At 37.3% G+C, this 15,420-nt stretch overlaps 1 protein-coding gene across 1 annotated transcript; it reads right to left on the reverse strand.

The window, feature by feature from the left end:
• Positions 1 to 3,975: 3,975 nt before the first annotated feature.
• ZIP4 (Clathrin adaptor complexes medium subunit family protein) lies at positions 3,976 to 14,890 on the reverse strand. Its single transcript, XM_089166098.1, has 8 exons — positions 14,716 to 14,890; positions 14,183 to 14,282; positions 13,819 to 13,929; positions 11,893 to 11,982; positions 10,780 to 11,027; positions 5,573 to 5,782; positions 5,289 to 5,496; positions 3,976 to 4,743 (listed from the first exon to the last, which is right to left on the reverse strand). Exons 1-8 carry the CDS (start codon positions 14,748 to 14,750, stop codon positions 4,498 to 4,500), a joined length of 1,248 nt encoding a protein of 415 aa, XP_089022224.1. The 5' UTR covers positions 14,751 to 14,890; the 3' UTR covers positions 3,976 to 4,497.
• Positions 14,891 to 15,420: the final 530 nt, after the last annotated feature.

The raw sequence follows: 15,420 nt of genomic DNA on the forward strand, positions 1-15,420 counted from the left end.
ACCATAGGCACGACTGCGTACGATGCACCAACCCAGCAAGATCGAAGGGTGAGGGAGTGACTTGGAAAAGAAGGAAAACGTGATAGAAATAAAGAAAGAAAGAATGGAAAATGGAGAAGGGGTATCGTCCATTGAAAAGAAAGCTAAGAAAAAGGTGGATAGTAATGGCGGCGGAATCTATATGAAAGGCCGCGTGCCGTCCTCTAAAGCCATCAAAGTGGTCCCCACGGTCAGAAGAAGTTAAGGTGGTCTCACACTCTCACGTGTCACCGAGTTGAAAAATTAAAAACACGTGTGAGATTTAGGCTTCCTGGACTGAAGCACTGACAGCCGCAACGGTTGAAGTGAAAAAAACCAATTTTTTCAAATAATTTGTAAAACAACGGAATTGGGGTATTGAATTTCTGTCGTATACGTGACTGCCACGTCAACGTTTTACACAACTAGCTTCCACTACCGCTAGTTTGTTTAACCCCGAAGACTCGGCTTTCGAGTTTCGACGACTTCGCCACGTCACCATGATGTTTTGTTACTGTTCGACGTTTTCGACGCTTTCGTCGGTGATTGGGTGGGTTATGTGGACCCTACTAACCCTTTTACTTTCGAGGCTTTTCTTTCTAGATCTTGTTGTTGTTGCTGCTACCGTCAAACCCACTGGGCCCCCATTCCTCCGTCCGGCCCAGGCCCAATGACGGCTAAAAGTTGAACCAAATCGGCTGCGCCGTTGCGAGTCCTGCAAATTCTCTTCTTCACTGTGATAAGCAACTAATTAAGCCGAACCGAAACGGATCGGACCAGATGGGACCGGGTTGATACTGGACCGACAGAGATTCTAACGTAGCACGATTTTCGGCACATGTTGAGGAGTTTTCCGAGTTTGGGTGGATTCTGAAACCGTTAGAAGTTGATTAGAACGTCAGATACGCTAGCTGCCTTCATTGGCTACTGTAGTGTCATAGTCACCGGGAGCTGCTGGGAATAGTGATTTCAACCTAATAAAACCCTAAGTGGAGAATTACCCAAGGGCTCAAATTTGCTGTGAGATTTTGAATTTTTGATGCAACTTGCTTGTGAAAGCTGGAGATTGAATTGCGGATTTAACATTGAGGGAGTCGAATAATGAAATCAAGTGAAAAAATGGAAGTCAGGGAAGTAATCGTATGAAGTCAAATTAGCTGTGAGCCATTAAGGGTTTGATGCAAGTTGCTTGTGAAAGCTGAAGATCAAATAGGGCAGAATCAGGATTTAACATTGAGGGATTCGGATAATGAAATGAGGTAAAAAAAAGGAAAATGTTGATATTTCATGCATAGAATGATGACCAGAGAGATCTTTCTAAGGAAATTTTAAAAAAATCAAGAGCGGAGGGAAGGACAAGAACTGATATTCTGCAAATGGAAAGAGTGCCAGAAGGGTTTTCTAGTCAAATTTCAAAAAAGCAAGGGAGGCGAAGGCAAGTGCTGGTAATTTCACAAATGGAAGGAGAGTTAGAGGGGTTTCTGTAGACAAGTTTAAAATAAGGGGGAGGGGGAGAGGGGGGGGGGCATGACCCCTCCTATGCCTTGGGGTAGCTTCGCCCCTAATCGCATAACTACTTCCTATTGCACTAACCAATTATCGTGTGCATTGTGCAGTTTCATGTATTGCAAGAGCATTATTGGAAATATTAGAATTAGAAGGAGCAACTAGACATTTTACAGGGGTAGAAGGGGGGTGTTAACATATAATTTGTGGAGAAGGGGTTAAACTTAAATGGGGTGTTCCCATTATCCCCATGGTGTTCTCATATCTAGACCAACTAGAATTGAAAAATATGGCATACAAGAAAATGACATGAATGCAAAATTTTATTTAGAACCATTTAGGGTTAATTTGATTAGTCTTTTTTCTTGAATTTGAAGTTTATAGTGGAAGAAACAAAATATAGTTCCCCTAAAAGGACAATAATCACCAATACTGACATGGACAATGCAGCATAAAATCTTCCCCAGTTGTCATCTCTTTCAAAATCTAAATTTCTAGGTCATTACTTGAAATAATTAGTAGATGTTTCCTGCCAGGATCAGATACTGTTCTTGCTCAATTCTGAATGAAACTAAGGTAGGTGACTATGGTGTGTTAGGTTCTAGAAGACATAACTGAGAGAAGCAGAACAAGTCTTCTAAGCAATTGAAAGCTGAGAAGAAGATGAAACACAGGAATGCTAGTGGTGTAAGGTGCATTCTTTCAATGCCTAACTTGAATGATTAAATTGAAAATTTTCATGCTTAACTGAGGGGTTATGATTGGATAAACAGTACTTAAACATGTACTTTCTGAACTCTTTCACATTTAGATAATGATCAATAATTCAGAAGACTCATTAATTGAACTTGTTAACAACCCCGCGATCGGCGGTGATGAAGCTTTTTGGCATTCTTGCATTGGTTTTCTTATGTTAAAGCTTAGTATTTCAGAGAGCTAATCATAACTTCTTTGATGGTTATCCATCACCTTCTTTGCTTTTCAATTTAGAATAACAATTATGCAATGGGAAATGGTGCATGTCCAAGTCACTTGATATTAAAATGGATGAGAATAGAAATTTGAGTTTGCAGAAAGTGATCAAACGTGCAAGAGAAAAAGATCAAAATCCCTTCCATGAAAGACGAAAAGAGAGCTGATGGAACAAATTTTTTTTTTTTTTGGCCACTTTGACCCATTCGGAAAGTTAATTTTCTTTGAACTGAGATTTAGTAAGAGAAAATTGAAGATTAGCAGTTGAATTATTTCTGGGTAATCTAAAGTGAGACACAAAAACATAGAGGCTTGCAACTAGCTAGTTTAGTATTGACTTCATGAAGAACCTTCTACCAAAAAGAGTTATAGAAACAATTAGTGGAGCTTCTAATTAGAAATTACCACAGAATTAATCTATATTATGGAAGACAAAAGAGAATGAGTCAAAACAATTAAAGTTTGATCTTTTTGAAAGTAAACGAAGAAGTGGCATTTGGTGAAGGTGCTTCAAGAATCACTGCTTACGTATTGAGATGCTCCAGTGTGAAAAACCTTGACATTAAGGTATGGTTGACTTGAAGAAGCTCTATGGAATTTGGCTTCTCAAGGTAAAGTTTGACTGAAACAGCTTTATAGATACTAGGGTTGACAAACATCAATAGAAGTTCTCTTAAGAGTTTGTTTTATCTGATATAAAAACTTGAAAACCTGCTAGTTGCAAGAACTACCAACATTAGAAATTAATTTAAGTTTCGATTATGGTGGTAGGTCTATTGAGAGAGAAAGGGTGATAGTGGATTGTGTATGACCATTAGTAGGGGAATTGCAAGTAGGTAGCAATTGCATAAAGCTAGGTATTCAATATGGATCAGGTCAAACAAATATTTTGCTAAAATAGATGACTTATGAGTTGCCTAAATTTGAAGAGCATTTTGGTCTATTTGAGTATACACAGCCAAGATTGAACATCGATCAGGTATCAAAACTATAGCAGCCATATCAAGATTGCTGGTATCTAATATCAGTAACATTACAATGGTGTCAATGTAGAGAGAAGGCAAAAGCCACAAAACACTAGTATTAATAGCCTAACACCTCAGTGGTGAGCTGAACTAGTCCCATCTTGACATGAATCAAACTTGTTTTTCAGTCAATAAGCTTCTCAAAATCTAGCCATTATATCAAAAGCAGAACAGTGATACAGTCATCTATGTTGGATGCCTAGGAAATGGTTTTCATTGGGCAACTGCTAAATCTCAACCTTGGATTCAATCATGTACCTTCCCATCCTATAATTCTGTGCCCTCATGCACCTACTAGCATATAGAAAACAGTCAGAAAAATCCAGATTATTTCTCCAGAACAATAGCCATCCCAGCTTCTTGCACTTGGGGATGCTTTTCTAACATTAGACAAAATCCAATGACTTAAATGAACTGTAAATTTTCATGAATTTAGTAACCTCTAAGGTATTAAATCATGTCGTCAGATCATCGCTTTACTTGGTCAAGAGGGTTATCATAATACAGAACAAGTATATGCTACCATGAAAAGTAGTTGAGAAATAACAAATGAATGTAGTATTGTACAAATTGATACTGTATACATACCAAAAAAAAAAATTGATACTGTATACAAAAACCTAAAGATCCACATCTTTTAGTACAGCAGCAAACAGGGGTGCCAACAAAAGAAAGTAAACCAAGAGAGTGAATCATACTTGCTTCCTTCTAGCATGCAACATTGTGGGACAACATCCACAGGTTTGACAACAATATGGTAACAACTTGGTTGCTGAGTCAGCAAGCGAATTTCAAAATTAACGCATAACACTTGTCCTCTGAACTCTTAGTGGCCATAAACATGATACTACAGTCTGCAGATACTCACCTCATTCATCACACACTTCACATGAAACAAAGAATCATGCTGTCAATCCAGACAAAGCATCAAGAAGCAGGAGCAGATTCTGTGAGCACACCACAATAAAGAGTGGATTTATGACCTCACTTCAAACTCTCCTGCTCGAGTGAGAGCTCGGAAACCTTTGTATGGGGGACTTGGTAAGTTCTTGAGATCTAGTTTATCAATTCGCAAGCCAGAGAGACCAACTCCCATAATTTTGAAATCAACTCGAAATGTTGGAAAAACATGCAACCGTTCCAGACCTGACTCCAGCACTAAGGTTCCAGTCATAGATGGGGCCTTCTCTTTTGGAATCCGCCCGATGGACCAAGAGCAGGTCTGCATAAATATTAAAATGAACAGATAATATGTGTACCAGGAAAACATATCACACAGAACTTGAGTTATTTCCTGATTCTTCTTGATTTCTATAACCAAATTTTAACCCAACAGACTATAAGAACTTGATCAACTAAGACTAAACCAAATCAAACCAATTGGAGTTGGCTATTTGAATATGGTTCCATCACTCTAGTTTATTAATTCCAAATGAAGGGACATAATTGCTTTCTAATATGAGGGGGAAGTATTCCACCCTACCTTTAGTCACATGCAACAGTGAGAAACTGACCAATCCAACAAGGTCCACAGACAAGGTGTAGCTCAAGAAGAGGCAGGGATGGCTACCTTTTGTCCTACCAGTGCCATCACAGACTAAAGTAGCCATCCATTTCTCACAGGCTATGAAAGATTTTAGGAACTAATTTCCAAACTTGCAATAGTTTGTTTCGCTCCTGATGGTAAACTCACGCTCAAATCCAGGGAAACGTAACACAATGTTCAGCAAGTATTACAGCAACCTCTACACACAAAAATTTGGTTACCTTATTAGCGAGGATGTTCACTGTTCCATGATTTGAAGCCAAATCTGCTGAAGCAACACAAGGAGGCAACTCAAAATTCACTGTCACATTGTCAATCGTCTTCCCGGAGTCATCCCGTGTTCCAACTAATACACTGAGACGACAAGTTCCAGCATCTGATGTCAACTGAGGTCTTACATAAATAGGAGTCTGTTTCAATTTCTTAATCCTGTAAGAATAAGGATGTCATTACAGAGCTGGATGGGCAGAGAAAAAAGAATACAGTTTCACACTTGTGCACATACCTGTAACTCATTAGCTTAAACTGCCCATCAGGAGGCACAAAAGAAAGAATTTGATTTGATTCCCATGGTCGAAATCTAACACAAGGATGAAATCTCACATCATTCAGGATAGATGGATTAGCAAATGAGAGAGTCAAATCTGGAAGACCTGAGAGATGGGAATTCACTTGAACTTCGCCATATATTTCACATTTCACAAGGACGCCGTCCCTAACAGCATAAGAAAATCAAGAAAACATTTTAGACATATAACCAAAAACCGACTGACAAACACATTGTATGTGCTTCGTAATTCCTGTTACAGGAAAATAGATCTAATCCCTTTGATGCAATACATGTAACTGAAGATTAAATACTTTAAGGGTCTGGATGAGTGAAACAATACTGATTAGAAGAAGAAAAGGAAAAAAATAGTTCAAACCACATGGGGAAAACCAAGTAAATTAATCAGAACTTCAAGCATCCTCTTTTACGAATGGGGAGGTAATGACAAAATTAGAGGATAAAGCATACTCTGGACGGAGATACATCTTCTATCAAATGACCAGTGACTCCAGAACAGATCACCAATGAGGTCACCTTGAAAATCTTGCCAAAGCATGAATTTAATGATTCAAGGAAAACCTAAATCAAAGGTAAAGACTAGTGCTAAACATGAGTTGCCGTTGGATTGTTAAACCAACAGCCGCAACAGGGTCAGGCAGGGCAGAGACCCTGATTGGCCCTAACTACAGGGAGAAATGGGCTTGCCAGGGGTTGGGAGAGAAGAAGAAGCAGCAGCATAAGGAAAAGAAGAAAGAAGAAGAAGACATGGCTGGGTTGGGCCAGATAGATCTCAGCAAGAGGATTCAACCCTGGCCTAGTCTGGCCAAACTCAAGGCCAGATATTCTCAAACCAGACTCACCCTTAGGGCCAAGACATATAGACCTGTCAGGGCCAAACTTGCGCAATGAATGACTTCAAGGTGAAATCAAGAGAAAAGTCAAGGATAACTACTACTGCTGATAGAAAGTACCCATTTCTTGTAAAGCTTTAGCCAAGCTATAAATAGCCCCTTTCATTGCAATAGAAAAGAAGACTTTAGAGATATCAAATTTGCTGGCCATATTATGGAGTAATTCATGTTCAACAGCTGAGATAGCCCATCCCCTACCCCCTTTCTTCTTCCATCTATCTTCCCCTTTTCCTATCATTGATTCCCCAGTATTACTGCATATGTGACTGCTACAAGCTGGCAAGCTGCTGTTGAGACCATCCTGCTACAACAGAATTGAAGGGTAAAATCTTATATTCTTTAGGTTTTAAATAAAACATGCTCCTCCCTTGTGTTTCTTCACCAGTCTGTGAGATTGCTAATGTCTTTGATGTGAACCAGATCCAGGACACCAAAAGAAGGCCCAAAGAGGCTGCCAGTACCCTGCAGGCCAGCCAGGAATCCAGGGGAAATTTAGCCAGTATAGGGGCATTTTGGTGATTTTGGGTACCCTTAGTCAAACCCAATCTGATCTTAAGCCGAAATCAGGATCTTGTTAGTAGTCCAAATCTATTTTTATGTTGTTATATTTGAATCCTTTTTTGTTAAGTTGAAAGAGTCTTAGGCTAGCTAGGAGTCCTAATTAGAGAGGGATTCTTATAGTAGGAGTGTAGGACCCGAATTTTATTGGGAAGCTAGTTCTACCTCTCTTTTGAAGTTTGGTCTTACTTTGGTCAAGTTATTGAAGAGTCTGAGTCAAGATGGGAGTCCCAATTAGAGAGGGATCCTTGTTATCGTTGCATTTGATTTTTCACACAAAACAGATTCTAATCCCCAACACAAGAACCAATCAAAGGCAGCCCTACACCATAACCACAGGGTTAGTAGAACCCTATTTTACTGCAGGTTCACTTGAACTGATCCTGAAGACAAACCCTAGATTTGGGGTTTACATCAGTCTCCCTTGCTGCAAGTCAGTTCACTTGTGATGCAACACCATCCCAGGTGGAATAAAAACCTTACCAAATGCGGCCCAAAAGATACAATTAAAGAAACGCATGGAAGAAGGTTCACACCAGAAGAAAGAAAAATGCAGCAGCACCACCATGAATACACTCTGGAAGAAAGAACAAGGGAGCAGCACCATCAAGAATAAACTAAGGAAGAACAAGGGAGCTGGAAGAAAGAAGAGTACAGAAGCAGCACCTTAAAGAAATTGAGGAAGGAAAAAACAGGGGAGCAGCAGTCATCCATGCTTTCAACTACTGATATCATGGAAGAAATCCTTTCAAGACTATCGAGCCACTCATTAGTAAATGGCTGGTCTTTGACCACCCCTAATAACCAACCAGCCTGCTTTTCTCCAAACCTGACAGTTTATTGTCAATCATGTTTCATTACTAAGCATGAATCAATCAACAGAGACAGCCCCAATTCACATCCTTGTTGAACAAAATAGTGGCCTTTATTCGTCAGAGATTGAATCTTTCACTAACCAGATGAAAAAAACCTCAATTACTATTCAAGGAGAGGAATTTGACTGTGGTTTATATCGAGGACTTCGTGCGATGGCTTGGTTTTCTTATATGTATCTTCTCTTTTGCAGATGGAGCAGTGGTTATACAATTCATCTACTAGAGAACGGTTTTTACTTCCCAAAGATTACTGCTTCTCCAACTCTTGTTCTTCATATTTTGGCTTTGGGTTTGGTCCCATTACAAAGGGACATAAAGTGGTTAAGATTACTTACATGATGATGGGTATTACAGCAGAAGTTCTGTCAAGATATACAGGGAGGTTGTCCTCATAATTGAGTGATAGAAAGCTAATGCAATGTAAATTTAACAAAAACATGGTTTCAGCTCTGCTATGGTTTGAGCTCATTGGATGGAAAATGGGTGAAGAGGGAATCCATTCAACCAGTGCATAAAAACTATTGGGATAATTACTATTACCCCCTATACTTTGGTTTTATTACTAATCAAATCTCGTTCTTTCAAAATTACTATTGCCCCCTCCCTTCTAACGGTGTTAAGTAACTATTAAGTTCGGATATGTAACGTCAACTTTGCCCTTCATTAAAATTAAGAAATCAAAAGACAATACTATCCTTATTTACAAAAACAAGAATAAATACCAGTTTTACCCTTATTTTCAAATTCCATTCATTTTGAAACCCTCCCCCCCCCCCCCAAAAAAAAAATCCATTCATACTTCGTTCTCTCTCCCCCCCCCCCTCCCTCCCTCCCTCCCTCCCTCCCTCCCTCCCATTAACGACGATGAATCAGGGCTACGAACCCTGCTCCCTGCTAAACCTCAAATCTTCTCCCAAAAAGTTCCTACCTTCAATGTGCTTTCTTCTTCATGGCCATCCCAGCTCCTGTTCAGTGACTCCAGCACAAGTAAATTTTACAATGATGAATTGCAACCACAAACACTGTTACAGTGAAAAAGACCTCAAATCCTTAAAGCAAGGGGTTTATTTCCTCCTTTCTACTTTCTTTCAATTTTTTTCTGGATGATACTTCTATTATTCAGTTTTGTTAGCTGATTTCAATGTTTAAAATATTCTTCTTCCTTGCCATCTTCCAGCACATGTAAATTTTACAATGATGAATTGCAACCACAAACACTGTTACAGTGACAAAGACCTCAAATCCTTGAAGCAAGGGGTTTATTTCCTCCTTTCTACCTTCTTTCAATTTTTTTCTGGATGACACTTCTATTATTCAGTTTTGTAAGCTGATTTCAATGTTTAAAATATTCTTCTTCCTTGCCATCTTCTTCTAGAAATTTTTCTATAACACTTCCCCGTAGAAGAAAGAAATCAGTTAACAGGATTAAGTATTTTTTACCAAAGGGAAAAATTTGGTAAAAAATAATAATTAAGTATTCATTATCATCAAAAGAACTGGATCATGTTCTTTCTTCCCCTTTGCCTACTATGCTTTTCAAAAGTAGTCTTTCCACTTTTTCAATGTTTCAATAATTTTATGGTCTATGATTTTGAAACCCAAATCAAATTGTGCTATTGTTTGTGTAAGCAATATAAGAAAACAGATTTATTCTCCTCATCTTCAGTTTCTATTTTGAGTTTTAGAGAAGAATACAAATTTATTTCCCTCATCTTCAATTTCTATGTTGAGTTTTATTCAATCACTTCTTTCCTTTATTCGAGCATTTCTTTTTAGAGAAGAAAATAGATTTAGGGTTAATTTTTTCCCATAGTTAATTAAGGTTAGTACAGTAACTTGATAAGAGGGTAAATAAGAGAAGAGAAAACTCCAGGGTTATTTTGGGGTTTTTGAGAAATATAAAGATGACACATCATCAGTAAACTAATGGAGCTTAATGGTAGGGGGCATTAGTAATTGCAGATAAAGTTAAATGTCAGATTAGTAATTTTAGAAAGTACAAGGGATAAAGTAATAATAAAACCAAAGTATGGTGGGCAACAATAATTATAAAACTATTCATGCTAGATGGTTAGCAAACATTTTATCGTTCCATAATCTATTTCAACTAATGGGGTACCAAACGGCTTTTGTGGTTTAAAAAAAAGGCTTTTTCTTTAATGATTTGTGTTAAATAGACAAAAGTCAAAAACTAAAACGATACCAACAGCCTAAGCAACTCATTCAACCCATTTTAATAAGATTTGGCTTGTTCTGGCGAGAATGCCTGTGCTGGAACCTTTCTTGATCCACAAAAACATTACTGAAGTGTCCAGTATGAATCTTAACTCAATTGGATTGGGTCAATAAGGAGACTATTTTCTCCCCCAGTTCCCCCCCCCCTCATAGTACAAAAAAATTAAGAGACAATCAGGTAGCACAGAGCTCAAAAAAAGTTATGTGATAGTTAAAGAGGAAAAAAATGCCTACCCAAGAAGGGGCTGTAGACAACTTGTGCATAACACCATGTTAAATGCCTGCACTTTGCCTCCCCATACATGATCTCAAAAAATCATCAACAAAGAAGACGGTTTGAGAAAGAGAGAGTTTCTTTTATTTTTTTCATTTTTCTTTTTATTATTATTATTTTTTTTTTTTGGAGGGGGGGGAGTTGTTGACAAATTCTCCCCTATAAGAAATTGATAGAAATAATCCTTAAACTGTCTGAACCTGATGGGATCTGAATTCGGATGCATATAAAACATCCATATTGTTAAAGAGATACAGAAACAAGAATTTTATTAAAAAAAAGTAATAAGTAAAAATGTAACATATGAACCTGCTTATGATTGCATCCATTTCCTCTACAAGATCTACATAGACTTCATTGCTTGCATGCTTCAGGTCTGCTGTTCTCCAAGGGACACAAGATGCCGTAGCACCTGGAAGGGTGTTGCTCATGTTTGAACTGTTACCAGTCACAACACTTAACACTTTACTAACAATATTCGGGGGAGCTATCATCTCCCTTAAAATGTTTGATTCTGTTGTAAGAGGGAAACCATTGTCTATCATCTCCTCAAGAAGCTGCAAGATGGACCAAATAAACCCATAATTATTCTCTATCTCTAGCAGATTTAACAATTCAGGGAAACTTCTATGATCAAAACAAACACCAAAAGTATAATCATGAAGTGCTGCTCTAACAGATAAACCCTAGCAGAAATTTCTTTATGAATAGAATAATAGCAAACACCAAACTGCAATTATGATGATAATGGTACAATAACAGCGACTATAATAACAATAATCCAAGTCATCTATTCACCCAAAAAATAAAAATTTCACCAGAAAAAGAAAAAGAAGAAAGAACAAGCCGTGTAGACATAGAAGATGTATATCAGCAACCTAAAATTTGATTTACAAGTCAGCTACTCTCAAGTCCTTCACACAAACACCAGTCCGCCCAGACTTCTCCCTCTTCCACAGGTGGGATAAGGTTTGGGTGTAAGAACAAGAGAAAATAATTCAACTGATACTCAAACAACGCACTTCCAAAAGAAGACTGTACCTAAATATAAAGGCTTTAACTGGGCGATGGTATGAGACACCAATTTCCAAAACGAAAAAATAGTTGAGAAGATACTCATTTCTCTGTCTTTTCATACATGTCTACTTACACTGTAGCCAGGGAAAGAAGAGAGAGAGAGAAGGACCTTAAGACACTGCCTTGATTGCAATATCTGAATCCATTGGAATATTCTTCCAACACATATAGTAACGTTAAACAAATACATATGATGGATAGTTGGATACATGTAAGCAGACAAGCCTAGCAGTTCAGCACAGATGAAGCATACTACAGTCCATTCAAGACTTAATTATCATGCTGAATTTTCATGCAGACCAATCCATAGATACTACAATGAGCAACCAAAGGAGTCACAAGTACCTCATAAACAAGAACGAAGTTGTCCTTTATTAGATCTTCATTTAGGTCCCCAAGATAATCTACAAGCACATCTGCCACTCTACAAAGAAACTGGAAACAAACAAAATATTGTTCGATGAGTATTTCATTATACTTCAAAAGGCATCCAATGGCAAACTGTATCAACAATGCAAAGTCCTCCTACTAATTCTTCTACTCCTTGAGAATTTAGAATAAGTTCTCAAGGAGGAATTAGTAATAGTTCAAAATATTTGATAGTTGATAAAACTGGAGTGAGTAGACCACCCTCCTATATATTGTACTGGCCTTATAACCCAAACTTAAAATTTGAAAATTTGGTTTTGCCTTTGACAATAAAAATTTCCTCGCAAATCACAGTGAGAAACTTTATTCAATATGAAAAATGAATGAACATTGTTTAAGATCTCTTCTGGGAGGTTGATTTCAATCTGTTGAAAAAAGTAATAATGTTACCAATTTTGACTTTTTGAGTCTCACTCCAAATTTTGCTAATTTCTCTAATATTTAACCCCATGCATCACCTTTTTTTAATTATAAATTCTGCGAACGATTTTCTCCACTAGTTGACATTATCATGAATGCTCCTTTATTGTTTCTCAAAATTGTTCATGATCTGCAAACCTATATTGACAATACTAATGATATTTCCTTTTGGTTCAATTGCACAGAGGAAGGACTATTCAGCCCAGGAAAGGACTTTAACTGGCCATGACAAAGAACTCCAACAGCTTCGCACAAAAGTTGAGTTTAATTGGTTATTAACATAGAACAAACAAATGCGAAAGATCAAACTGTTCAAAACTAAATAAATAGGTCCGTACGACAGCACTTACACTTAGAGATGAACACATCTAGGTTGCATCATTTTTCTGGCCAGATCCATTTAGTAGTTAACAATAGGGAAGGAATTGCAAAAAATCTTTAAAAGAAACCTCCAACATTTTCTCTCCTTTTGTTATCAATCAACACTCTCCATTCCCTCCCACCGCCCAACCAACTTGTTTGATAGCATGACCATGAGCAAGTAGCCTTTGCCAAAGAAGCGAGTTGTGCCCGGGCCATATCTTACAATAACTGAGAATGGAGGGAATCAAGATGAATAGCACAAGAGGAATACAAAATGATAAAGACACAATATCTTGCATTCCGCTTTCTTTAATATGGATGAAAATCTTTATAGATATCTTCTGACCTGCTGTGTACAGTCTTTCCATTGACAATTGGCATGAAGAGTTTTTCTAATTGTATTTGTTTTTCTCTCTCTTTCTCTTTTGTTTTTTCTCCTGTTCGCGGAGCAGAAATGGAAGATTGAAGCTGATGTTAACTTGTGCTTGACACTTAACTTTCACAAATTCTTAGTGAAAAAACACAAACCCCCAACTGACATGTGGATGGGTAGGTAATTCACAGAAAGATTTTGGATATATCAACATTACTCGTTGAGAATGTTCTGCCACCATCTTTAACATATATTGTCATCTGAATCCAATAAAATTTCATAATTAAGAATTCATTTCCAACTTGATTGCTCAAGAAAATTGCTATAGAAGAGAAAAAGGCAGAAGGAGCTAGAGATAGTAAGCTAGGTAGAATTCTTGAAAAAGAAAGAAAATAGATGTTGAAATGTGATGACTAGTGCAGGAGAGTATCTTAGGAAAATGAGGTTGGCAACGGGGTTGTCTTAAGCATCCAATTAGTACATCAGAAGAAATATTTAAAAGCAAAAACAAAACAATGATGATGTTGTAGTTTTGTACTGATCATACCAATGTCTTCTCTATCCTAAAGACTTACGCTGAAACAGCAAGAGAGCAATAGTAGGGTAAAACTTCAACAGTCAAGGATTTAAAGCATAAATGACAGTTACAATGATATCCAGACTACGTAATAAACATGAAAACTTACCTCGATTCCCATCAAAGGTGGCATCTCAACCTGTGTGCATGCTAAGAATGTAACCCCATCACGAACAACTTGGAAAAGATAGTGTGTTGGTGATGCAATAACAGGTGGAAGCTTTAACGCAATACAGCAAGCAAAGAAAAGAAAACAATGTTCATAAAACCACAACCGTTAAAGTTAAGAAAAACCAAAAAAAAAAGGGAAGAAACAGTACTTTTTGGTATTTTTCAAGTAAAATCTCAATTATTTGGTCGAAAAAAGTTAGGTTTAGCTACTCCAGTCAGTAGATTTTTTGCTTAGTTACAAAGAAGGGCTGGAATCAACAACGCATGAAGAAAATAAGTGAGCACAAAGGAAGGGGTAGTACCTTAGAGGATTCGCCCTGAGAGATAGCTTGTTCCCAAAACCAAGCACATATTGACCTATCCACCTTATGCCCAGTTAACTGTTTCTCGAGCATTACCTCCCTGTAGATCCCAGCAACCACAATTTTATAACTCAATTATTCCATTCCCATAGTCGAATTTATGCTCCAAATCAAACCAAATGAGGAAAAAAGAAGAAAAATAAATGGGTACGGCATCACTAAACCAGCAACAATGGTGTATGGATCATACGTCCAGGAACTAATCGGAAACAACGTAATCAAGTTTTCTAATTCTTCCCAACTCCTCCCAAGTTTCCCCCGACCGACCCAAAAATACGACTAACTACGAAGAAAATCTTGTCAAGCAACAAGGTCGAATAAGAATTGACGGACTAGACTAACAGAACAGGTAAAACTGAATTCCTAGTTTTAAGATATTGGATCCAAGTTTGACATTATTCAAATACCTGACACCAAAACAGGTCGGACAGCAGACAAGATAAAAGAATAAGAAGATGGGAAGGAGAATTTACCCGGAGTCCGATAGAAGAAAGATGCACTGCAACATTTTTCTGGTCTGCTGCTACCTCCTCCACGAGCCGATCGGATTCACAGGCACATCAGTAATTAAGAACGGAGAATGCGCGAATGTTTTCCCGGCTCTTTCTTACCAAGTTGATCCTTTTTCCTCTATTTTTTCTTTTTTAATTCCCTAACCTTATTTTGCTATTTTACTGCCAGGGCCAGTCTTCTTCCTCATAATGTTGAGGAAATTTTTCAATTTTCCAATTTTTCAACCTCCATCAATAGATTCATGGCATATGTTAGAATTTAAAAACAAAATTCTTTCTTTTAAAAAAAATTCAAAAACCCAAGAATTCAAATCTTCTCTCTACCATACTCAAAAAAGAGGATTCTGATTTTAGAATTAATATTTATTATAAATCTAATTATGTGGATTGAAAAATATTTTCACTATGTGAATAGAAAACCTAAATTTAATCTTTTTTGTAAAAAATTATAAAAAAAATGAATTAATCCAACCAATTAGATGATTTTTCCTAATGCATTTTGAAGCTTTTTCTCTTCAAAAAGAGTCAAAATATAAAATTTCATTTGGTGAAAAATGTTCTAATATTTGTTTTGTTATGAAAAAAAAGAAATTGGTGGTGAAAAAAATTTCAAGTAATGTTTTATGCCCAAACAAACAGAGCCTTCCGTGTAACTACAATGAACAT

This window comes from Hakea prostrata, chromosome 8 (assembly GCF_041222555.1).
Source record: "Hakea prostrata isolate BN-2017 chromosome 8, UWA_Hpros_2, whole genome shotgun sequence".
Lineage (NCBI taxonomy): Eukaryota > Viridiplantae > Streptophyta > Magnoliopsida > Proteales > Proteaceae > Hakea > Hakea prostrata.